Source organism: Pelophylax lessonae (genome assembly GCF_965119305.1).
Source record: "Pelophylax lessonae genome assembly, chromosome: 1".
NCBI classification, from domain to species: Eukaryota; Metazoa; Chordata; class Amphibia; order Anura; family Ranidae; genus Pelophylax; species Pelophylax lessonae.
The window spans coordinates 783155228-783179727 of NC_138768.1; the positions used below are offsets into that span (position 1 = coordinate 783155228).

The following is a 24500-nucleotide window of genomic DNA, read 5'->3' on the forward strand; positions in this document are numbered from 1 at the left end:
CTCCTTTCAGGGCAGAAATACCAGCAATCCAGTGCGCTCTCTCTTCAGGAACCCGGAGACATGCAGTCTTCCTCTTCCTCCCTTGTTCCCTACCCTTTTATTTTTTTTTCTCTCTGCTGATCCATGCAAATCTCCTTGTTCCTTTTTCACCCTAACAAGTCCTTTGCTCTGCCCATAATAAGCACCCTAACCATAGTATTTTGGGATTGCTACACTGTTTCTTGAAAGTATGCTTGTGGGATATAATTTGGCCCCTTCTATCACCTAAAAAACCTGGCTGATCATGCCTGGCTGTGCCCTCCCCTCTGTAAACTGCTGAGCCCTAAAATCGTGGTCAGTTTAGGTACCTCCGTCATCCGCAGCCCTGCACTGTCCTCTCCCCCCTCCCCCCTCCCCGCCTGTCAGCTCCTGTGTGAGCCGTGTCCTCCCCTCCCCTGCTGCTGCCATACTATGTACAATACCTTTCTCTACTAACTAGAATCCCATCTGTTATATCGCTCAATGCCTTTGTTTTAGAAAAAAATTTGCGGCGCTATACCTTATTGAAGACTGCCGCTAAGCGGTCAGGTGACCCCCCGAGGCTCTTCTTCTTTCCTCCTGGTGACATCAGAGGGAACCTCAGCTCCTCTCTCTGCAGTCCTTGGAGTGGGGTAGGAGAGTGCAACGACATTAGCTGACTGACAGCAGCGCTGCAAAATGAGAAATTGCCCCACATCATTTTTAAAAAACAAAGGCACTGAGCAATATAACCTGATGTACCAGAGGGGATTCTAGTTAGTAGATAAAGTGTTAGATAAATGTCCAACAATAAAAACATGCTAATTGCACACTCATGGCAATTGTCGTATGCCTAATTTGAATTATGTCCAGCCTCTGGCTAAAGGCAGCTCACAACAGTATTCATTTAGAAATACCAATGTACACGCAATAATCAGTATTTGCGCTCATGCCAAGAGTGTTCTATATCAAGAAGTCCAAAATTGTTTTCCACCCTTGAAAGGGTAATTATTTTTTAGATGCACCACTTTGCAGCTCTCTTAATCAGCGGGCAATGGAAACTGTTAATATAAGCCAAAAAGAAGAGTACACAGGCTCTGGTGCAAAATCTTTTATTAAAGGAAGAAAAATAGAATACAATCAATACACATTTTTTTAAAATCTGTGTATCTTATGCTAAAGGACTCTACATAAAAGCAGTGCAGAAGGCTGATTAGTATGAAAGGGTTAAATTAAATTTGTATGTTTAAGATCAATGTATTCCTAAAAGTTGATTGTTTGCTGTAAGTTGCTAGCACCATACCCAGTGTTGTTTATAATTAATTTCCATTTAGTGAGTGAGGGGTTAATCCCCACCCCTCAATGACTTACAGTAGGCTATTTAAAGATATGCATAATGACGCTGGGAGGACGTGAAAATGGAGGCCACACCCTCTGAAATGCAGTGTTATAGCAACGGCCTACACACCCAATCAGCATCCAGCCTTCATAGTTACATAGTTGGTCAGGTTGAAAAGAAAGTCCATCTAGTTCAACCATTAAAAAAACAAACCACATATTGTTCTGACTTGCCTGTTGGTCGGGGAAGTGTTCCGTCAGTGAGACCTGTGAGCATGCAGCATGGCGGCAGCTGCACTCAGTCGCTGGCTCGGTCTCTAGTCATATCATCTGGAGCTTTCACTGGGGTGGCATCCGGTATATTGGTGCTGCAGACTGAAGGATAGATGAGAATAAACATACCTAAAATTATCTACATTTGTGAGCATATTGATTTTATTCAATTTTTCCTTATTTAATAAAAGGTTTTGCACCAGAGCATGTGCGCTCTTCTCTTTTGCCTATATTTAGAAATGCCAAAAGGTTTTCTCTACAACAAATCAGATTACTTTTTTTAAATCTGCAAATGTATTAGTGTTACTAGATTTTTCACAATGACAGCATACTGGGGTAAGGTATCATGGAACAAAGATCCTCTCTCAGAAACCTTTGATGAAAGCTGTCATTCCCCAACTGATAAGACCACACAGTACTTTAAATGCAGTGAATTCACCCGCTGTAAAGTTAATTTTTCAGTTTCACTACACAATACTGTAACCTTTATGAAGCAAGTCAATGATTGGCTGATTCTCAGTGCTGCTGATCTCATTTAGCCTCTTTGCAACCACTTCCTATCTACATGCATGCACTTCAACAGAGGCTACATGTCATTTACTCAGTATAAGTAACTAGTGCCAGCCATAGAATTGCCCGTGTAATGAAATGTCAGCGCCGCCACCAGAAGCACATGCAACAGGAAAACAATGCAGGAGATCAATTGGAAGACATGGATAAAGAGTCATCACCTCATAACAGGAAGTGTGTGATTAGGTATACATCTACTTGTAGAGGAAATCTGTAATGATGAAAATATCAGTATTTTTCATCCATCTGTGAAATCACTTTCTTTGAGAACATCACAGGACACAGAGTATGTTCATAATCATGACCATTAGGTTATGCTGCCACCTTCAGGTGAATGGGCGCCAGAAGAAAAAAGGCAGGCTTGCCCATCCAGTCATAACCCCTCCCAGCACAGTTTATCCCCAATTTTGTAGCAAACAATGAGAAACATACAAAGAGGGGAAAAAGGAATCCCTGTGTCCTGTAATGTACTCCAGAAAAATAATTTTACAGGCAAACCCTAATTTCTGTATATCACAGGACACATGGCATCTTCATAATCATGACCACTGGGATATCCCATAGCACTGAAGAGAGGGGTGGGCAACACATTAATAAGCCAACACACACAAAAACAGAACCGGGGAGAACCCCACAACAAAGCTGCTTGTAAGACCTTCCACACAAAAAACAGCATCCGTAGAGACGTGAACATCTACCTGGTTAGTAAGCATGTAAAACCTAGTAAACCTGTGAGCAGAGCTTAAAAAGGTTCTTCAGCCAGTAAAAAAATCAACAAGTACAGTTACCTGTCCCGGAATCCAGCCGGAATCCAGCACTGTCCTCATCTGAGCTGGTTCTTTGCCAGTCTTCGAGTCCCTGGTGCCTCCATCTTCGATGTGGGAAGCCAGCTGTGACTCTCTGGGGCTTCACACTGTGCCTGTGTAAGTTGCTTTGTGAATGGACCTGCAAAGTGTCCCAGGAGGTTGTGGGCAGAAAGAAGGGGAGGCCTAGGTGGTCGAGAGCAGAAGTGGGAGCAGGTACCTGCCAGAATCAGGTACCAAAACTATTAGTGGGGGGGAGTCAGAAAAATCGGAACTTCCCTTTTTGGGTGAAGTTACTCTTTAATTCTAAATCGCCCAAGAAGCAATGATACTCCTGGAATGAGACTTGAATGGGAAAGGAGGAACCTTGCCCTTTAAGCCAAAGGCTTGAAAAATTAGTTGATAAATCCACTTAGAAATAGCGGACTGAGAAGCAGCCTATCCCTTGTGAGGAACAGAGAATCAGACTGCCTAAATGAAGCTGTAGAATCTGTAGTCTAAACAGCATCTAAAAAGTAAAGCATCCTCTCCTTCGGGGTGCTTAGGATCAGAACAAAAATTGGGTAACGCATTGCGCTGGTTCAGGTGAAATAAGGAAACCACCTTGGGCAAAAAGGATGACCGAGCCCTTATCACAATCTTATTTTGATGAAAGACCAGGAATAATTCCCTGCAAGAGAGCGTGGCTAGCTCTGACACTACAAGCCAAAGTAATGGCAGACAAAAAAGCAACTTTTTGCATAAAAAGTGACAAATACAACATCTCAGATGAGCTCAAATTGGGAAGTCAACACCAAGATAATGTTCCACAAAGCTTAGGAGGGCCACACAGGCAGCATTACATCTTGTAAAAAAGCCTTCACCAATGAGCGATACCCAGTAATTATCTGGAACAGATTGGTCAAGGCCGAAATCTCTCCCTCCTCCTTCACCAGACTGGAGAAAAGCCAAAATACACCCACAACATAAGGTCGAGATTGACACTTCTGAACGTCACACAAGGCAAAATAAGCCTTCCAGTTGGTCTTCTTTAGTGAACTAAGTAGGGGTCCTCCCAAACTAATTAAGGGATTTGGTAGCCCACCTCATTGTTCCCTGTCTTGCCTTCCTGTGCACTGCCATGGTTTGTGGAGGAAAACTGGTCTGTTTCCCCAGATATAGGAACAGCCAACAAGTGATGTCTACCAAAAGCCAAGACACTCGACAGAGGCGAAAGGACCCTCACACAAAGGGGGAAATTTACTAAAACTGGTGCATTCAGAATCTGGTGCAGCTGTGCATGGTAGCCAATCAGCTTCTAACTTCAGCTTGTTCAATTAAGCTTTGACACTAAAACCTGGGAGCTGATTGCATGGTGCAAAATCTGGTGCAGCTCTGCATAGAAACCAGTTTTAGTAAATAACCCCCTAAGTTTCCAGGAAGTATATGAATTGTGCCTGAGCTGCTGTTGCCAGAGTGCAGGGGCTCCTCTGTATCAGGGCACGCTATTAGCATGTCTTCCAGCTGTGGAAAAAAACTTTTTTCAAAAGCACATATGTGGTATGGCCTGGTCCTGCTCCTTTTAACCACCACTCTCACACCTACTGCATACAGCCCAGCAACCCAGAAAAATAGAAACACAGAAGGCGGATTACCACACAAATGGGGATCCAGTGAAAAGGGGCATTCCCCAGTCCACACCACAGGGCCTTAAGCCCAATCTTCACCCATCATAACCCCTCATAATGGGCATGCCGTATTCAAGGACATGACTCAGGTTTTCACTGTCCTGGACCTATAAATCACACTGCCAGCATGTCACCAGATACCCCAGTGATTGCTGCCTGCCCTTTCTTTCATATTGGCGTCCGGGTACTATGCCTTTGGACACAAGGGCCATAGATGACTGATCTGGATTAGGCCCTTTTCTTCCCCAGTAATGACTGCCATTTTTTCTGCCCAGTGTCATTTCACCTGAAAGTAGCAGCATAACCCAATAGTCATAAATATAAAGATGTCCTGTGCCCTACGATTCAAAAGTGTGCCATTTCAAAACCCCCTTCTGAAAATGTTAGTTGTCTGTGTGTTAGTTTTCTTTATATCAAATTGCTACACAAATAATTTTGCAATGTATTGCTAAGAGAACTTTGAAGTAGAACTATAGGCAAAACTTTTTTTTTTTTGTAAGGGAGGGTTATAACCCATCAGCTTTTTTGCCATCTATGTCCCACTGGAGAGATTTACCTTCACTTCTTGTCCCATGGCCAATACAGGAAGTGAGAGGAAAAACCCTGCAATCAAGGGAATCCATTGCCAACCCCCATAGGTCACCAAAACTAGTGTCTTCATTGTAAGATTTCCCTTCTATTACTGTTCTGGGGACAAATACATTTGGAATTTCAATTTTGATAATAACGGTAAACAGGACTAATAGAGAGGACAAATCTCCCTAAGGGGGTCAGAGGCAGCAATAAAAACCTAATCTGTCCCCACTCTATCCAAAACTAAAAACGTTTTGCCTTCAGTTACATGTTAAAAGACACAGCAGCTCATAACACTGAGATTGTTCAGGAGTTTATAATGAAATCACTGCACTGGACAAAAATTACACAGGGGGGGGAAAATAGCACACCGTCCACTGCTCTAGTCTGCCCTGCTGACACGCACAGCGTTCACTGCCCTACTGACACTGCCATACTGACCGTTACTGTCCACTTTTAAAATAGGCTAGGAGTTTATATTTTTACAGTGACATATGTTACATTTTTACAGTGATATTTTTGTTTTATTAGATTTCTCTAAGTTTTCCTTACTATTTATAGTTAGGCCTTGCTCTTTTATGTTGTTCTGCTAGATCTCCACTTCTCAAAGTTTGCCTACCCCTGCTGTAAAATGTAATGAAGATAGTCTTACAAAAGAGAATCAAATGCTTTGTAAATTTTAAGGGAGAGGAATAATACTAGGATCCCATGGTGTTTTAGGAAGTGAATGAGGAACTATTATGCAAATATTGTCCCTTGCCTGGTGACCCAGAACAAAGCCCACTTGGTCCCTGTGGATAAAGACCTGAAAAGGTCTGTTCATACGGGTGCCCCAAATTTTTCCCAACAGTGTAATATCAACATTTAAAAAAGAAATGGAACCGAACTGTTGAAGTTCTGAAGTCAGCAAACCGTTTGGGGACTGTTGCTATGTGGGTTGCAGAGACACAGGGGACAGACAGGCATCAAAAGGGCATTCAAAAAATTTGTTAGACTGCCTAATATCTCTGGATCAACCTTTAATGTTTTTAACTGATTATACATGTTTTGTCTGAATTTCTGGTTTTACCATAAATAGATCTATTTTAACATGGACGGGGAACAGCTATTCTGTTACCTCTAACCTCTTACAATCATAAACAGCGTATATAGAGGTATTTTACACTTGAAAAGTTGAAAACTCCTTTAAAATTGTACATTCTATGTACTAGCTATCATTCCTGTATTTTTTTTTACGGGGTGTAGAAATAAACAGCAAGCAATTGCAGTCGTTTTGGGAAATAAAAAGCCTTCAATAATGCGGTATAAAAATACTATTATCTTTTAATTATCATCAAAAACAGTGTAAACATACTTAAGCTTACAATATGCAGTAAGGAAAAAAAAACAAAAAAACAACAGAGAAAACATTTTTCTAGTCCTTAATGAACACCTTGTGTAGAAATGCATCAGCATGAGCTCCACCATACACTGGTGTCATGTCTGCTTCATAGGAGCAGGGATGTTGGCTGAAGCTTGCTCCAGGTAAGCAAGTGGCCCCTGGTTCATCTCATTTGTCTTCTTTTGGCCACTATTAATGTCTTCCAGAACCTGCTGCCAGGTGCGGAGTTTAGTTAGGTGCTTCTGGATGAGTACTTCCTTTCTCTGTAGCTCACTTCTCAGTTCTGTCACATCCTGCCATAGAAAAAGGGATGGATTTTACGACATTAAGTTATTCAGTGCTGGAAACAAAGTTGTAGAATTTGAAAATATATAGATATGTATACTGTAATATATTTGTGTGTGCCTTTAAAACAAACACTAAAAAAAATCTGTAAAAAGAATTACATATATTTTTGGTGTCAAAATCGATTTTGAAAGATCAGGCTTGAATGCGTCTATACTGCTGCCTCTCCTCCTGATGTCCATGCCTACAGAGAGAGGTGAAGACTGCAGCTGGCTTAGATAGACTTGATTTACAGTGATCATCTGGTCTCTGAACCTCATTAACCACTTAAGCCCCGGAGGATTTGGCTGCTAAAAGACCAGGGGGTATTTTGCGATTCGGCACTGCGTGAATTTAACGGACAATTGCGCGGTCGTGCGACGCTGTACCTAAACAAATTTGACGTCCTTTTTTTTCCCACAAACAGAGCTTTCTTTTGGTGGTATTTGATCACCTATGTGATTTTTTGATCACGCGCTATAAACAAAAAAAGAGCATCAATTTTGCAAAAATAACAATATTTTTCAAATTTTTTTATATGAAATTCCCCAAAGAAAAAAAAGTAAAAAAATCAAAATTTTTTAACATTTTCGGCCAATTTGTTTTATGCTACAAATCGCAAAAAGCATATTTTGATTGGTTTGCGCAAAAGTTATCGCGTTTACTAAAAAAGGGAACGATTTTTGTCATTTTTGCGGTACTGCGACATTGGGGCGGACAGATCGGACCCTTGACTGACATTTGACACTTTTGGGGTTACCAGTGACAGTTCTACAGTAATCAGTGCTACATATATATATATATATATGCACTGTTACTGTAAAAATACACTGGCAGTGAAGGGGTTAACTTTATTTGAGAGGGAGGGGCTGTGTGTGTCCCTAGGGGCGTGATTCTAACTGCGATTGGCTGTGGCTTGAGCTGTAGGAACACTGATCAACGGTCCTACATAGTAGAACCGTATGATCAGTGTTTCTACACAGGGGAGAATGACCGGGGACAGCAGTGCACACAGAGTGACATTTGGCCAGTTCCTGCTGAACTGGTTGATTTTCAGTCTGTGTACACCCTGATTGGTCAGAGTATAATAGTGCACATCCACACAGATCATGCTTCCAGTCAGAGAACATTCACAACTGACACCCTAGATGGCTGCTCACTTCTATGGTGTCAGCTGTCCATGCAATTCTTTACATTTTCTTAAAGGGGAACTTCACCCCAAAAGGGAAATTCCGCTTCATGCCCTCCTCCCTCCCCTCTTCTTCTACTTTTGGCACTTTTTTTTTTGGAGCGGGGGGGGGGGGGGGGGGGGAAGCTGGTTCCTGGTTTTGACATGTACCAGTTCTTACTTCCAGTCAAATCGCCACAGCGATCCACCAGATGTTCTACTCTCCCCCACCTGCAACCTTCTGGGACACGTCACAGGTCCTAGAAGGCTGAGGGACCACTCATTAGGCACAACACGGCTCACAAATGCGCCGCAAGCCAGCTGTGGAGCTACAAGGAATCACAGCTGGCAGTCCACAGTAAACATGCTGGCGCCGAAGACTCAAACAGTGAAAAAGCGGTTAGGGTGAGCATGAAGAATCGAACAGATTTTTTTCCTAAAAATTCTCCACTCCAAATTTTCCATCCCTCACAAAAAAAGTATTTTTACCTCTTTAATAACTTGCTCTGGCTTTTGTACAGAAAGCTGTAATCTTTTTTGCAGGAAAAAACATTCTGTTTGCCTGGCGACATCCAGGAACTTCTGAATGCATTGTTCAACACCTGGAAGGAAAATAAAAAATAGTAATCCACTTTTTACAAAAGGCACTAACATCTTTACATTCACTTACAATTTAAAAGTAGAAGGTAATGCTAATTATCAAACTCATAATTAAATATTTCCGCCTCTATTCTCCTCATGGCCCTGCATACCTTTATCAAAAACTATTGTGTAAATACCATTTTTTTTTTGGGCTGTACATGTGACCACAAAGCTCCAGATCCTATATGTAATGGGGAGGGCCAATAAATTGAATAGGTCAGTGAAGTTGTCCACTGGCATTTACTACTATGTCCATGGCCAAGGAAGTGAGGACTGAGGGTCCACCTGGTAAAACTTTGAGAAAGTATAAACAGAAGACAGCTTTGCAGAGTTGTTAAATGGATGCTTGATGCTAAACAGCCCAATAAACACCAACAGATTTGGACCCTGATAGGGAAGGTGGGAGCCCTGTCCTTAAAAGCAGATGTGAAGGCATTATTTAAAAAAATAAATAAATAAAAAAATAAACTTATGAGCCAGCAGGCTTTTTATTGTGGAAGAGACATGCACTGACTTCAGTAGCAAGTAAACTCAACTGTGCATATGCAGTTTGGTTTACATTGCTGGCACAGTCCCTATGTGCCTGCATTCCTGACTCCTGCGCATGCTCAGTAGTGCTAGCCAATGAAGATGCCCGAAGACCAGCAACCGGAAGATGCCCAGGAAAAGATGCTGACACTGGACCCCTCACAGACTTAAGGACTATTAAAGAGGTGGTAAATATTGTGAGTTTAGTTCAGTTTTAAGGGCATAAGCCCAGGAAATTAGCTGTCCTAGCTAGCTAGCTACAGTGAAAAAGGAAGCAGGTTGTCTTTTTGGAACATTCAGGAAGGACAGAAAGGAAATCAGATTCTCAGTAGGAAGATGTTACAACAAGGTAAAACCTAACTCCCTTAGCCACATCCAGATAATAAAGTGAAATCTCCTTAGTGTGCTTAGGGGCAGGGCATAGAGAAAGGAGGATAACCACTTGCCGACCAGCCGTTGTAGTTTTACTGTGGCAGGTCTGCACTGTCCGTTTTCCGTCGGTTTGCGAGACCGCTAGCGGGGGCGTGCATGCGCATTGGCAACAGGGGGATCCAATTAGCAGGTCCGCTGGGCACCCACGATCACTCCCCGTGGAGACAGAACGGCGTTCTGCCGTTGTAAACATGGCAGATCGATGTTCTCTCCGTTATGAACACAGGGATCCTGTATTCCTCTTATTTAGGAGCACAGGTCTCTGTGTTCATGCAGCAAGCCCATCCCCCCACCCACAGTTAGAAAGCACCCTCTAGGGACACAACTATGGTCGCCCCCTTCCCTGCCAGTGCCATTAGTACAGTAACTGTGCATATTTTTAGTACCGATTACTGTAGTAATGTCACTGGTCCCCCCAAAAGTGTCAAAAATGTCAGGTAGGTGTCCGATTTGTACGCCGCAATGTCGTAGTCCCTCCAAAAATCGCTGATCACCGCTATTACTAGTAAAAAAATAAAATGAGTTTGTAGACGCGATAACTTTTGCGCAAACCAATCAATATACTCTTATTGGGATTTTTTTAAACAAAAATATGTATTAGAATACAAATTGGCCTAAATTGATGAAAAAATGTGATTTACATTTTTTTTGTTTTTATTGGGAATGTTCTATAGCAAAAAGTCGCTCAGAATTGTCGCTCTTTTTTTGTTTATAGCGCAAAAAATAAAGAAAAAAAAATAAAATCGCACAGGTGATCCAATACCACCCAAAAAAAAGTTCTATTTGTGGGAAAAAAAAATGACATCAATTTTATTTGGGTACAGCGTTGCACAACTGCGCAATTGTCAGTTAACGTAATGCAGTGCCGTATCGCAAAAAAAAAAAAGGCCTGGTCATTAACGGGGTAAAGCCTTGGGTCCAGAAGGGGAGAATATCCTCATTGAGGTGAAAGAAAGAGACCACCTTGCAAAAAGAAATGAAGGTATGGGTCTTTAGATCAGTTAAGAAAGGGTTCTTTGCAAGAAAGGGTCACCACCAACTTGGAGAAAGGCCTGATGGAGGTAATGAACACTAAAAGGGCCACCTTACTGGTCAAATCCTCAAAAGGAGGTCTTTAACCAAGAGAACTAGATTTAGACCCAAAGATGATATAACAGGTCAAAGAGGGGGTTTGAAGGTCTGCACAAGTGTGTGAATCCAAAGTTTTTTTTTTTTGGAACATAATGGATAGGGCAGAAACCTCTCCATTTAGGTTACTAAGAGCCAAATGCTGGTTTAAACTAAAATAGAGAAAGTCCAGGATGCGAGAAATAGAATTTTACCTGGTGCGGAGATGCCAGTTTTCACATGAGCCAAAAAAAGGCCTTCCATGTGCAATGAAAGATCTTACAAAAAGTAGATTTTCTTGCCATAAGCAAGGTGGGCAGGACAGAATCAGAAACACCCCAATCTTTTAGGACATGGGTTTTAACGGCCATTATGTTAAAAAAAAATTGAATTTGAACTAAGAGGTGTAGAAAGAAGGCTGCCATGAACAAGATAAGTGGAAGATAAGCACATTGAGAAGGCTTGGGCAGAAAAGACAATAGAAAAAGCTTTAAATATGAAAAGTGAAATTCTGCTTGAAAAGGTGAACTTAGCCTTTAAGCCCATATAAAGTTCAACTGTTCTAGTAGGATTTTTCTGACATTGTGGCTAGGTTCACACTGCTGCGCTCCTACTTTGATCTGATTTTTAGTTGGGAGTATGTAGTGCAACTTGGATGCACTACTTTGCAAACCGTTTCGATATTCTCCAATATGATAAACTGACTTCATTTTTTCAACTTAGCGAAGTACCCTCTCCTCAACTACTATAGAAAGAAGACTATTGCAGAAGATGCAGGTAAAGATATAAAAAGTATACAAAAGGCTCCTGCACACCAGAGCCTTACAAAATTTGCTGAGTTTAGAACTGTGATGCATATTTTCTTTACAGGCTCTGAACGAAGCTCAATGCTATGGGCTCATGTACACAGTACGTAATCTGGAGCCGTGTTTACCAGCGCCTTGACCAAATTGAACAGTGTACGCATGCAAAAGGTTTGTGCTAAAATTTTACATGTGTACATTGTTTAGTGTAAATGTATGCTGTTGGCCTCAAATACCAAAAATGCTGGGCTGCAAGATCTGCCTACGTTCTAGCAAACATACAGCCATGTGCAGGAGCCCATATTCTTTAGCTAATCTTGGTGGCTCTTACCAGTACGAATCTCCTCCTGATCTGTCCCATTCACATAGTCCTGGCTCACAAGAGAAGCAAAGCAGGCCTGAAAGAAGAAAAATACATAAAATGAACTTACCAATGCACCCTTAACTTCAACATAACCCCAGACCCTTGCACTAACTACACCTCTAAAAATATTCAGGACAAACACTTACCTAAATACTTAAAATGATCACACCCTTAAACTTTTACCATGACGTAACCCTTAGAGTGACCATCTACATGACAATAGGGTTGTATAATCTCTACAATCTTTCTGAAATGTATCAAAACCATGTGATAGAAGGGCAAACCAAACAATCCATTCACTATGTATCCAAATGTGCAGGCACTCACTGCACATACCTGTTGGAGATCCTCAGCTGGGAGAACATGTGATTATTGCTAGCAGCTGGCAATGATCGACTTGGGTACAATCAGCCTTCCCATACATAATCCAATTCTCGGCCAGTTCAGCAGGGACTGGCCCAGATTTGTGAATGACAGACGGTGTCAAAGTCTTCCACCCCTGTTTAGGGGAATGGCTGTTCTAAGGGAGATGGTCTCTTTCAAGCCTCCTACAAACCTTCAACACCATAAGTCAAACATTAATTGCTAATCGGACATCTCTACTAAAGTCCTTCCTTAGGGAGGATCATTATAAGATTCTTTGGATTCAAGATTTCTATAAACCTTCCTCACATTATAGGATTGATATTAAATAAATAGTCTGGAAATTCCTAATCTTTCCAACTGCGGGAAAAGGTTGTATATAGTCACATGGTTGGTAAGGCTGAATAAAGACACAAATCCATCCAGTTCAACCTGAGTGTGCATGTTTAAGTCTCTACCAATTTCCATACCCCTGTATACTTTGTTCCCCTGGAAGTTTTTTGTATTTATCTACACTCTGCGCTGATACCAATAACAGCAAAACAAAGTTCCACATTTTTAGGCTCTGGAGGCTTAAAAGGAGAAGTATAAAGCTTGTTTGGCTGTACTTCTGTGGACCACAGGAGTGCAGTTCGTTCTGCACTCCTGTGACCCATTTTCTGCAGAAAGCAGGCTGAAGCCCGCTGGTTGGCTGATGTCACAGAGCCAGTCCAGACTCAGAGAAGATCATGACCATATGTCGGGATCTGCCCACATGCCTGGACTGACACCCAGCTCAGCCTCTCAGCGAGTCGCTGAGAGCCTGAACCAGCTGCTACCCCCCCCCCCCCCCCCTCCACAGCCCAGCACTCCAGTAAACGTTGGGGACAAACAGCAGTGACTGGCAGTCAGCTAAAGGAGCTCTGAGAACTGAGCGATTGTCAGTGTTTGATAGCTCAGTTCTCAGTTTTAGAGCTGGCAGGGGACCGATGCTGCATCCAATAAGGCAAGTATGATTTAAAAAAAAAAAAAAAAAAAAAAAAAAAAAAAGATCCAACACTTCACTTCCTGAAAGACTCCGTAGCTGCCAGGTACACCCTAATTGCCCGGACCACATCCAAGGCATGCAAGGAAATTTCATTTGGATGTTTAGGCCTGGGACACAGGGAAGGCAACACAATGTCTTCATTTAAATGAAAATCAGAGACAACCTTTGGGAGTAACGACGGACAGGGGTGAAGAACCACCTTATCTCTGCGAATCACCAGGTAAGGTGAACGACAGGATAACGCCATAATTTCGGACACCCTGCACGCAGAGGTAAAAGTCACAAAAAAAAGCCACCTTCTGAGACAGTGTAAGCAAGGGAATCTCCCAAAGATTCTCAAAGGGAGGCTTCTGGAGGCCCGAAAGCACCAAATTGAGGTCCCAAGGCGGTAACAGAGACCGCACTGGAGGAACCAAATGTTGGACAACCTGAAGAAAAGTACGCAGCAGAGAGAGTGTGGCCAAGGGTCATTGGAAGAAGACTGCCAAAGCAGACACCTGGCTCTTGATGGTACTCAAGACCAATTTCTGTTCAACCCCCCGTTGAAGGAAGTTCAAGATCCAAGCCACCGAGAAGGAGCGAGAATGAACCTCAAGAGACTCACACCACGCAATGTACATCTTCTACGTACGATGGTAGATCTTCCTAGAAGTAGATTTCCTAGCTTTTAACAGCGTAGGAATCGCCGACTCAGACAAACCTCTATCCTTCAGCACCTGGGGTTCAACAGCCAAACTGTCAAAGCCAGCTACTGTAAAGCAGGATGGAAGATTGGTCCTTGGGAAAGCAGATCGTCCCTGAGAGGAAGCTTCCAAAGAACGTCCGCGCCCAGCCACACCAGATCAGCGTACCAAGCCTGGCAAGGCCAGTCTGGAGCCACTAAGATGACCGGAATCCCTTCGGCCTTGATCCTGCGTAGTCTTGGCAGAAGCTTGAGAGGAGGGAAGGAGTAAATCAGACGATACTGACCCCACGGGGCCTCCAGCACATCTGTGGCGCCCGCCAGAGAATCCCTTGACCAAGCCACAAACCTCTGCACCTGTTGACCTGAGCCGACAACAGATCCACCTCGGGGCTGCCCCACCAGAGACTACTGATGAAACACTCTGAGGTAATTCGCCTGCCAGGACACTTCTTGTGCCTCCCTCATGATTGACATAAGCCATGGCCGTGGCATTGTCCGATTGAATGCACACTGGGCATCCAATGGTCCCGACAGTCTGATCGCTCGGAGTTCTAAGACATTGATCGGTAGTCTGGACTCTTCCAGTGTCCAGATCCCCTGAGCTGAATGTTTGCTAAGGAAGCCACCCCAGCCGGACAAGTTGGCATCTGTGGTGACCACTTTCCAATACAAAAGGAGGAAGGATTTGCCCAGACGAAGAACCAGAGAACTAAGCCGCTATATCAGGGATTCCTTCGTTCCCTGACTCAGCTGGATCTGATAGTCCAGAGACTGCGGAGTCTTTTCCCATTTGGCCAGAATCTCCTTTTGCAGGGACCTCGCATGTAACTGTGCAAATGGAACCCGCCTCAAAAAGGTTGACACCATCAGGCCCAGCACCTGCATGCAAGTCCGGAGGGATGACCATCTGCTGGACAGCAGGAGACGAATTGCAGCCTGCAATTTCTGGAATTTGCCCAGAGGAAGGAGCACTGTGGCTAAGGCCGAGTCCAGAGTCAAACCCAGGTAGTCCAGCTTTGTGAATGGAACCAGAACAGACTTCTGAAAATTCAGAATCCAGCCAAACTCCCACAGAGTTCGTATGGTGATCTCCAGGTTTTCCACCAGAGCAGTAGGAGACTCCGCTCATAGAAGGAGGTCAGCCAAGTATCCCAGTACCGCGATGCCCCATTGGCGTAACAAAGCTAGCACCGGTGCTAACACTTTTTTGAAGACCCGAGCAGAGGCGAGACCAAAGGGTAACGCCACAAACTGATAATGCTCCTCTCCCACGGCAAAGCAGAGGAAGCGCTGGTGAACGGCACATATTGGGATGTGAAGGTAAGCATGCTTGATGTCGGTAGAGGCAAGAAAATCCCCCCGACGCAGGGATGCCACCACCATGCGAATAGACTCCATTCTGAACTTCTGCACCCGCACAAAGCAATTCAGCACCTTGAGGTCCAGAATTGGACGCACGTTGCCCACATCTACGACGAGGTTCCTTGCTCTTAGTAGCCTGTGGAAGAAAGGTACTCTCCCCCCCCCCCCCCCCCCGTGGGACCTTTATTGATGTAATGGGTAGCTCCAAACAGGTGATCTCCTTGAAAGGGTAGATCAGTCAAGGCCTTTTTAGAAGTCTGGTTCACAGACCAGCATTTGAGCCAAAAGACACGCTGAAGAACGACTGCCGAAAGGGAGAGGGGAGCCACATCCAAAGAGGCATCACAGATAAACTGCAGCCACTCAGCAAAGGCAGGAGGGAGCTGTTGTCTCTCCAGGTGTAAAAGCTTAGCCCACTTGGTCAGAGTTTGTGACACCAGGGCAATGGTGAGACCCGGCCTTGGTGCCAAACCCGCCAGAGTGTACATGTTGCAGGCCATAGCCTCTGCCTTCATGTCAGCTGTCCCCTTAAAGCAGGGATGGGGAACCTACGTCCCGGGGGCCGTATGCGGCCCTCAAAGTCATTTAGTCCGGCCCCCCCATGCCGCTGAGTCTGTCAGAACGGAGCCAATGCTTCCTGTATAGTTCCGGCTCCGTTCTGACAGTCTGAGTGAGTCACAGGCGGAGTGATATCAAATGCACTCCACCTGTGACCAATGCAGGAAACATTGCCTCTTCCTCCAGCACGGCGCCGCTGCTAGCCAGCATTTCCCGCCAGCAGCACACACAGCAGTAGCAGCCAGAGCCAGCAGTACCAGCCAGAGCCAGCAGTACTTACAGCAGTATAAGCCAGAGCCAGCAGTACCCACAACAGTATAAGCCAGAGACAGCAGTACCCACAGCAGTACGAGCCAGAGCCAGCAGTACCCACAGCAGTACCAGCCAGAGCCAGCAGTACTAGCCAGAACAGTAGTACCCACAGCAGTACCAGCCAAAGTCAGCAGTACCTACAGCACAGTACCAGCCAGCAGTACCAACCAGCAGTACCAGCCTGAGCCAGCAGTACCTACAATACCAGCCTGAATCAGCAATACCCACAGCAGTACCAGCCTGAGCCAGCAGTACCAGCCAGCAGTACCCACAGCACAGTACAAACCAGTAGTACCAGCCTGAGCCAGCAGTACCCACTGCTGTACCCACCAGCAGTACCAGCCAGCTATATCCACCAGCATTCGCCAGCAGTTCTTTTCAAAATTTACCACCACAAAGTCGACTGCGCTCCAGACTGACCGACACAAACCTGGAAAACCAGTTGCGAGTAGCAACATCATCAATACCAGCTAACATCACACACCTCACCAAAGAGAAGCAGTTGCAGCCATCACATTAGGGGTGAGTTAATTCAATTTTTGACCAAATATAACAGGCACATTTTTAAGTTGATAATTTTGTACGGCCCCCGAATGATTTTATAAATACCCAAATGGCCCTTGGCAGAAAAAAGGTTCCCCACCCCTGCCTTAAAGGCCGGGGACTCTTCAACCAGAATCATGGTTGCCTTGTTCAATATGGAAACTGGAGGGTCCACCACCGGTGGAACAGTTCACTTCCTAATAATGGACTCCTCATGGGGGTAACTCCAAGAAAATCGCTTAGGGACCCCCAAGGGGACGCTGTGGTCGTCCCCACTCTTTAGGGACAATTTTGTCAAAATAGGCAGAAAAAGGAAACACCTTTGCCACTCTGGATGGTTTGTATCAAAGAGGTCTCACGCACAGAAACAATCAGTGCGTTCACCAGCGCCTTTTCATGCATGTTTGCAGATGTGGAGGAATCATCCTCACTATCAGAGGATTCTGGGCACGTGGTCGCAGCCCCAGCAGTGTGACCCACGTCCATGGTGGCCGAATCAGATGAGGCAGGGGCGCTTTTTGCTTCCCCGTCGCCCAAAAGCCACCACCACCCAGGACCCAAATGACTCCAGGACCGTCGTCAGTGCATCTATGGATAATTGGGACCCAGAGGCCCTGCAGCCTCAGAAAGGGTATCAGGTGGGGAGATGTGCTCCAAAGACTCCATGAGTCACCAGGGAGACCCCACAAAAAAGGTGTAAAACACTGCAAGAGACAACCCCCACCGCACTGGCAGCACTACCCGGTCGCCAGGCACAAAGCACCAAGTAATCCTCAGCAGAGAGGGATAGAACCCCACCAGAATCACCACCCAGCACTAACAGGCACCTGCAGCCACCAGGATAATCTGCACTCCACGTGCGGCGTTCAGGAAGTGAAAAGGATTCAGGAGTCAGCACCAGGGGATGAGGAGGGGCTCCCACTGCCAAAACCGCCACCCACAGGGCTCCACTGTCATGGGCGCTGCTATTTTCAATGGCAAAACACTGCAAAATGGCAGCCGGAGGACAGAAACATAGCCTCCATGTATAGAAACACAGAAGCAACAACAAAATGGCAGCCCCTTGCAGCAGCAAGAGGCTTCCAGGGACCCAGGAGGGATTTCTAGGCCTCAAGGACAGACCCAGGCAGGGGCCCCCACCAGGTACAACACCCCCCCCGGCCCCCATCGCTAGTATAGCACCCTGCCTCCACCCCAGGAGGTGAACTAGACCACCCAAACAGCCCAAGCAAGGGGGGGGGGGTTTAGTATGGGGGACAGATGAAAGGGGGTGCCTGACGGGAAGGAAGGGAACTGGGGGGTCCACCCCTAAACCCTCCAGGGGGAGAGGGGGGGCAGCTCCTCACCATACCAGGAACTGGGTAGGCACCGCTCCAGACAGAACTCTTCTATATTGAAATGGGGGGGGGGTGCTGTTGGCCAGGAGGAACGCTGCGACTGGGGCAGCGACCTCTCGAGAGGCCAGCCCCTGTCTGGTGGGGCTATGTCGCGGACAAACTAGCGCGGAGCTGAGGTCGGCGTGCGCTCGTCTGGCAGTTGACTGTAGATCTCGCAGGAAAAAAAAACTCCCATTTAAAAAAAAAATAATAATTTCCCAGGACCAGAGATCCCAGCAAGGAACTACAGTAAGTCCTTACTCCTGACTCGGCAGAAAAAAACGGAGTACCCATAGCAGAGAGCAGGAGTATACCCCTTTTTCTGCCTAGTGTCCTACTCCTGTAGGGGGCAGTAAAATCTAAAGTCAAATTGTCTGTCAATGAACGAAAGAGTAAAAACTGTTTTTTCCCTATGTTAGTCACCAGTGAAAGATTTGTATACTGCCATCATATCCCCTTATAAGCACCTCTTCTCAAAGGAGAATAACTTTTTGTAACTGTTCCTTATAACTGAAGTACTCAATCCCCCTTATTAGTTTTGATGCCCTTCTCTGGACTATCTCTAGTTTAACCACTTAAAGACCAGGCCTATTTCTGACACTTGTTGCTTCCAAGTTAAAATCAGTATTTTTTGCTAGGAAATTACTTCGAACCCCCAAACATTACATATACTTTTACCAGAGACTCTGGAGAATAAAATGGCGGCCAGTGTACTATTTTATATCACATGGTATTTGCGCAGCAGTCTTTCAAACCAATGTTTTTGGGAAAAAATACACTTCATTGAATTAAAAAAAAAAAAACACATAAAGTTAGCCCAATATTTTTGTATATTGTGAAAGATGGCGTTACGCCAAGTAAATAGATACCGAACATGCCACCCTTTAAAATTGCATGCACTCATGGAATGGCTAAAAACTACCGTACTTAAAAAATCTCCATAGCCCTTAAAAAAATGGTAATGGTTACCAATTTAGAGTTACAGAGGAGGTCTTGTGCTGGAATTATTGCTCTCGTTCCAACAATCGCAGCGATACCTCACGTGCGATTTGAACACTGCTTACATTTGCGGGCGTGACCTACGTATGCGTTTTCTTTGGCGCGTGAGCACGCAGGGACGGGGCGATTTAAAGAAAACATTTTGTCGTATTTTTTTTACACTGTCCCTTTAAAAAAAAAAAATCTGATCACTGTTATTGCTGTCACAAGAAATGTAAACATTTCTTGTGACACTAATAGGCAGTGACAGGTACTCTTTATGGAGGGATCTGGGGTCTAAAAAAAAACCCCAAACCCCTCGTCTGCACTTCAAAGTATTCAAAACGCCAAGATCTGCGTTCTTGAATACTTTAGATTTTTTTAAATCGGCGCCGTTGGCTGTAGAGTAAACTGGAAGTGACGTCGCTTTCGGGTTACTACATCGGAGAGTCCTTCGTTCAGGACTGCAGCCAGCCAGTGGACGTGCCCGCTGGATGCTCGGGTCTTGTAGTGGGGCGGGAGACCCAGGCAGGACGGTGGAAGAGGATGTCCCCTCCCCCTGCTTGTGATAACGGCCGAGCAGCTTTAGCCGCATCGGTGTTAACATGAAAGCCAACCGTTTGCTCTAACGGTACTAGGGTGATGCCTCTAGCTGCAGGCATCACCCCGGTACAACCACTTCTTCAAAATGATGCACAGGTACGTGATTTTGTGGGAAGTTGTTAAAATATATAATTCCTGAGAATTGATGTGGCTGAACCAATGTTCCGTAAAATTGGAAGAATTTTAGTTTTAGTTCTTTAACCATTTGCCGACAGCCACACGCACATTAACTGCGGCAGGGTGGCTCGTCTTCGCATAATCATGTAGATCTATGCGGTTATGTGCATGTGGTCTTGGCGGCGAGCTGTTCTCCCACTGTAATTAGGCACAGCGGGAGCCAGACTGCGGGAGGAGCAGGCGCAATCGCCGGCCTCCCGCAAACTTCAGGGAAACGGACAGGAGAGCCGTCTGCCTATGTAAACAAGGCAGGGAGCTCTTCTGTCAGACAGGCACAATGAGATTGTATGTCTCAACTAAGCTAAAACACCGATCTCTGTGTGCCTTTCACAGAGCCCTCTCGCCCACCCCAAAGTTCGTAAGCATAATTAGGCTTACATTTAACCCCTTTATCACCCCCAGTATTAACCCAATCTCTGCCAGTGTCATTTATACAGTAACAGTGCATATTATATAGCACTGATCACTGTATGTCAGATTTGACCGCCGCAATGTCGCAGCCCCGTTAAAAATCGCTGATCGCCGCCATTACTAATAAAACATAAAAAAATAAAAAGTCCAAAAATCTATCCCGTAGTTCGTAAACACTATAACTTTTGTGCAAACCAATTAACCACTTAAGCCCCAGGCCTGTTTTTCACACTCAGTGTTTACAAGTTAAAAATTTTTGTTGCTAGAAAGCTACTTAAAACCCCAAAACATTATATTTTTTTTTTCAGAGACCCTAGAGAATAAAATGGAGATTATTGCAATATTTTTTTTTATCACACCGTATTTGCGCAGCGGTCTTCCAAACGCAATTATTTTGGAAAAAATTTACTTTTTTGAATTAAAAAATAAGAATCCAGTAAAGTAAGGCCAATTTTTTTCCATAATGTGAAAGATAATGTTACGCAAAGTAAATAGATACCCAACATGTCATGCTTCAAAATTGCTCACGGAATGGCGACAAACTTTGGTACCTAAAAATCCCATAGGCGACATTTAAAAAATTTCTACAGGTTGCTATCTTAGAGTTACAGAGGAGGTCTAGAGCTCAAATTATTGCTCTCGCTCTAACGATCGCGGCGATACCTCACGTGTGTGGTTTGAACACCGTTTACATATGTGGGCGTGATTTCCGTATGCGTTCGCTTCTGCGCGCGAGCTAATAGGGACAGTTGGTCCTATGGAATATGGAAACTAACCTGTGCTCTTTAGAAAAAGAATTATTGTAGCGCATATACTGTTTGCTGCCAGATTGACTGTTACTAATATCGACATACAAATTGCGGTTACCAATCTTTCAAAAATTATCCATGGGTTTAATTTGTCTGCCAATATGAAAAAACGCTAGAACATGCTCATGGAAAATTCCAATTTAATTTTAGCCATTGGAGGTCACATCCTAACTTTTTCTCAATGTTGTGTAAATAGGTAGATTGAACTGGTCATTATTCATCAGGAAGAATGGAGGTCTGACACCCTCTACATATTACTGCGCTATCCTATTCTCTTTTCTACCCTCAACTGAGCAGTTGCTCCTCACTTTTTTTGAGGGTTAGTTCACACTAGGTGGGACTCCAAAGTCCCTAAAGGTCAGGTGCGACTTTGATGCTACTTTACACTCTCTAGCACTCAAGTCGCAAGCAGGTCACATAAAATTAGTGCAGGAACCTTTTCAAAGTCGCTGTGATATTAAATCGGAGTTCTACCCAAATGTGGAACTTCCGCTCATCTGCTTCCCCCCCCCCTCCGGTGCCACATTTGGCACCTTTTGGGGGGGGGTTGTTTGACAGGTACCCTTCCCCACTTCCGCGAACGGCCCCGTGGCGAAGTGAGGACCCCTTCTTCCGTCGCCGAGCCAATCCGAATGTGCAGCGTGATTCGCACATGCGCAGCAGGGATCCACCTGTGAAGCCGCAAGGTTTCACTGCTGGGTTCCCTGACCGGCAATGGCGGCAGAAACAGCAGCTGCGGTGCTGACATTGCTGGACTCCAGGACAGTTAAGTGTCCTAATATTAAAAGTCAGCAGCTACAGTAGGTGTACAGTATGTGTAGCTGCTGACTTAATTTTTGGAGGGGGGGGGGGGGGGGGGGGAGTCGGAACTCCGCTTTAAGTCAACTAGATTGGAATAGGTGCCATTGAAATGAATGGGACGTGACTGTGTGTCCAAAGTCACATCAAAAGTCGCACTAGTGTGAACGGAGCCTCATCCTATTCCGCTCTGATTCACGTATTGTAAAGGCTTTTACAGGTGATTTCGTATCGTAGTTTGTCTCCATTTCACAGACATGAGACATTTTAAATCTTGTCATATTAGGTATCTATTTACTCGACACAACCTCGTCCTTTATATTTTACCAAACACTGGGCATTATACTGTGTCTGTGTGCACTAATATTTAATTTAAGTGCAATTTTTCCCTGAAAGTTTGCGTTTAATAAATGCCATTAACAATTGTTACACCCGCTATTTTACTCTCCATGGCCTCTGCTTTGAGAAAATATATAAATGTTTTGGGTTCGAAGTCATTTTTTAGCAATAGAATTGCAGCCTTTTCCATGTATGTGACTTATCTGGCACAGGGGAAGGGGGGTTGGGTGTCTGTGTATAGAGATGAGAATAGAGAGGTGGGGAGAGGATTCTGCACACTGTCAGGTAATACAGAGCAGACCCTGAACATCCCAGACAGACAGACAGAGAGGACTCTCCTCAGCCATACCTCGAACGAGGACTCCAGCTCGTCCACCAGCGTGCTGTTCCCGGGGTTCTTCGCCCCAGGAGGGGTGGACAGGAGCCCAGAGGCGCCCCCCGGCTGCATAGGAGGAGGAGGACCGGGCGGCTGACCGGAGAACATTCCGCTCAGGGAGGACGCCATGACAGGCAGGGGGTGGTACAAGCTTACTGCAGACACAATATTGCCCGGAAGTCACCCACCATCTTGACTGAGGGCAAAACAATATACAGTTTTCTGCAGCAGCCATCTTTACTCCGGGTTCTCTTTCTCCCCGGTGGTGATATCATAATAAAGCGCCGAGCAGCTCCGCTGTAACGTTAAAAAACAATACCCCGTGAAGATGAGTGTATGTCATGTGACAGCGAGTCACGTGAGGTCCTGATAACACATGTGAAGTGCGGGGTTGGGATCAATGGTTTTATTATTGTGTGGTGAACTTCCTATTCTTATTCTTGTTTTCTGTAAAAAGTTTCTGTTCCGTGAAATCTGTGATAGATGGTATCCCCTGCAGCAGGCAAAACAAGCTGAGTGCAGAGCTGCTGTACCCAAACAGGTTTCTTAGGTAAATTAACTCCTTACATGGTGAGCGGTCAGCGGTGCACACAGGCTGGATTAGCCACTTGAATGCTCAGTGCTTAGCCCCAGGGATTTCACATGAAGTTGGGGGGGGGGGGGGGCTGTGATGGGTAATTGAAATGGTAATCTATCAGTGGTAGGCAGGGGTCAGTTGGGGGGTGGGGTTCTGTTGCCGGGGCAGTAGGTGGGGGCATTCTGGTAGTGGGAGGTGGTTATTAGTTGATGGGGTGGGGATCTGTTTGTGCGGAGTCAGTAGTTGAGGAGGTGGTCTGTGGTGGGGTGGTCTGTAGTGGGGCAGTGAATAGGGGGTGGTCTGTAGTGGGGCAGTGGATGGGGGGTGGTCTGTAGTGGGGAGTGGCGGGCAGTAGTGGGGGAGGGTCTGTAGTGGGGCGTGGCGGGGCAGTAGTGGGGGGGGGGGTCTGTAGTGGGGCAGTAGATGGGGGGTGGTCTGTAGTGGGGAGTGGCGGGCAGTAGATGGGGGGGTGGTCTGTAGTGGGGAGTGGCGGGCAGTAGTGGGGGAGGGTCTGTAGTGGGGCGTGGCGGGGCAGTAGTGGGGGGGGGGTCTGTAGTGGGGCAGTAGATGGGGGGTGGTCTGTAGTGGGGAGTGGCGGGCAGTAGTGGGGGGGGTCTGTAGTGGGGCGTGGCGGGGCAGTAGATGGGGGGTGGTCTGTAGTGGGGAGTGGCGGGCAGTAGTTGGGGGGGTCTGTAGTGGGGAGTGGTGGGGCAGTAGTTGTGATGGTCTGTAGTGGGGAGTGGCAGGGCAGTAGTTGGGGAGGTCTGTAGTGGGGAGTGGTGGGGCAGTAGTTGAGGGGGTGGTCTGTAGTGGGGAGTGGTGGGGCAGTAGTTGGGGGGGGGGGGGTCTATAATGGGGAGTAGCGGGGCAGTAGTTGGGGGGGTTCTGTAGTGGGGAGTGGCGGGGCAGTAGTTGCGGGGTCTGTAGTGGGGAGTGGCGGGCAGTAGTTGGGGGGGTTCTGTAGTGGGGAGTGGCGGGGCAGTAGTTGGGGGGGGTCTATAATGGGGAGTAGCGGGGCAGTAGTTGGGGGGGGTTCTGTAGTGGGGAGTGGCGGGGCAGTAGTTGAGGGGGTGGTCTGTAGTGGGGAGTGGTGCGGCAGTAGTTGGGGGGTCTATAATGGGGAGTAGCGGGGCAGTAGTTGGGGGGGTTCTGTAGTGGGGAGTGGCGAGGCAGTAGTTGCAGGGTCTGTAGTGGGGAGTGGCAGGCAGTAGTTGAGGGGGGGTGGTCTGTAGTGGG

General features: G+C 45.8%; 1 protein-coding gene across 1 annotated transcript; it reads right to left on the reverse strand.

Annotated features, from left to right (window-relative positions):
* Positions 1 to 6521: 6521 nt before the first annotated feature.
* MED28 (mediator complex subunit 28) lies at positions 6522 to 22852 on the reverse strand. Its single transcript, XM_082269835.1, has 4 exons — positions 22661 to 22852; positions 11938 to 12004; positions 8584 to 8696; positions 6522 to 6895 (listed from the first exon to the last, which is right to left on the reverse strand). The coding sequence occupies exons 1-4, from the start codon at positions 22814 to 22816 to the stop codon at positions 6698 to 6700; spliced, it is 534 nt and encodes a 177-aa protein (XP_082125961.1). The 5' UTR covers positions 22817 to 22852; the 3' UTR covers positions 6522 to 6697.
* Positions 22853 to 24500: the final 1648 nt, after the last annotated feature.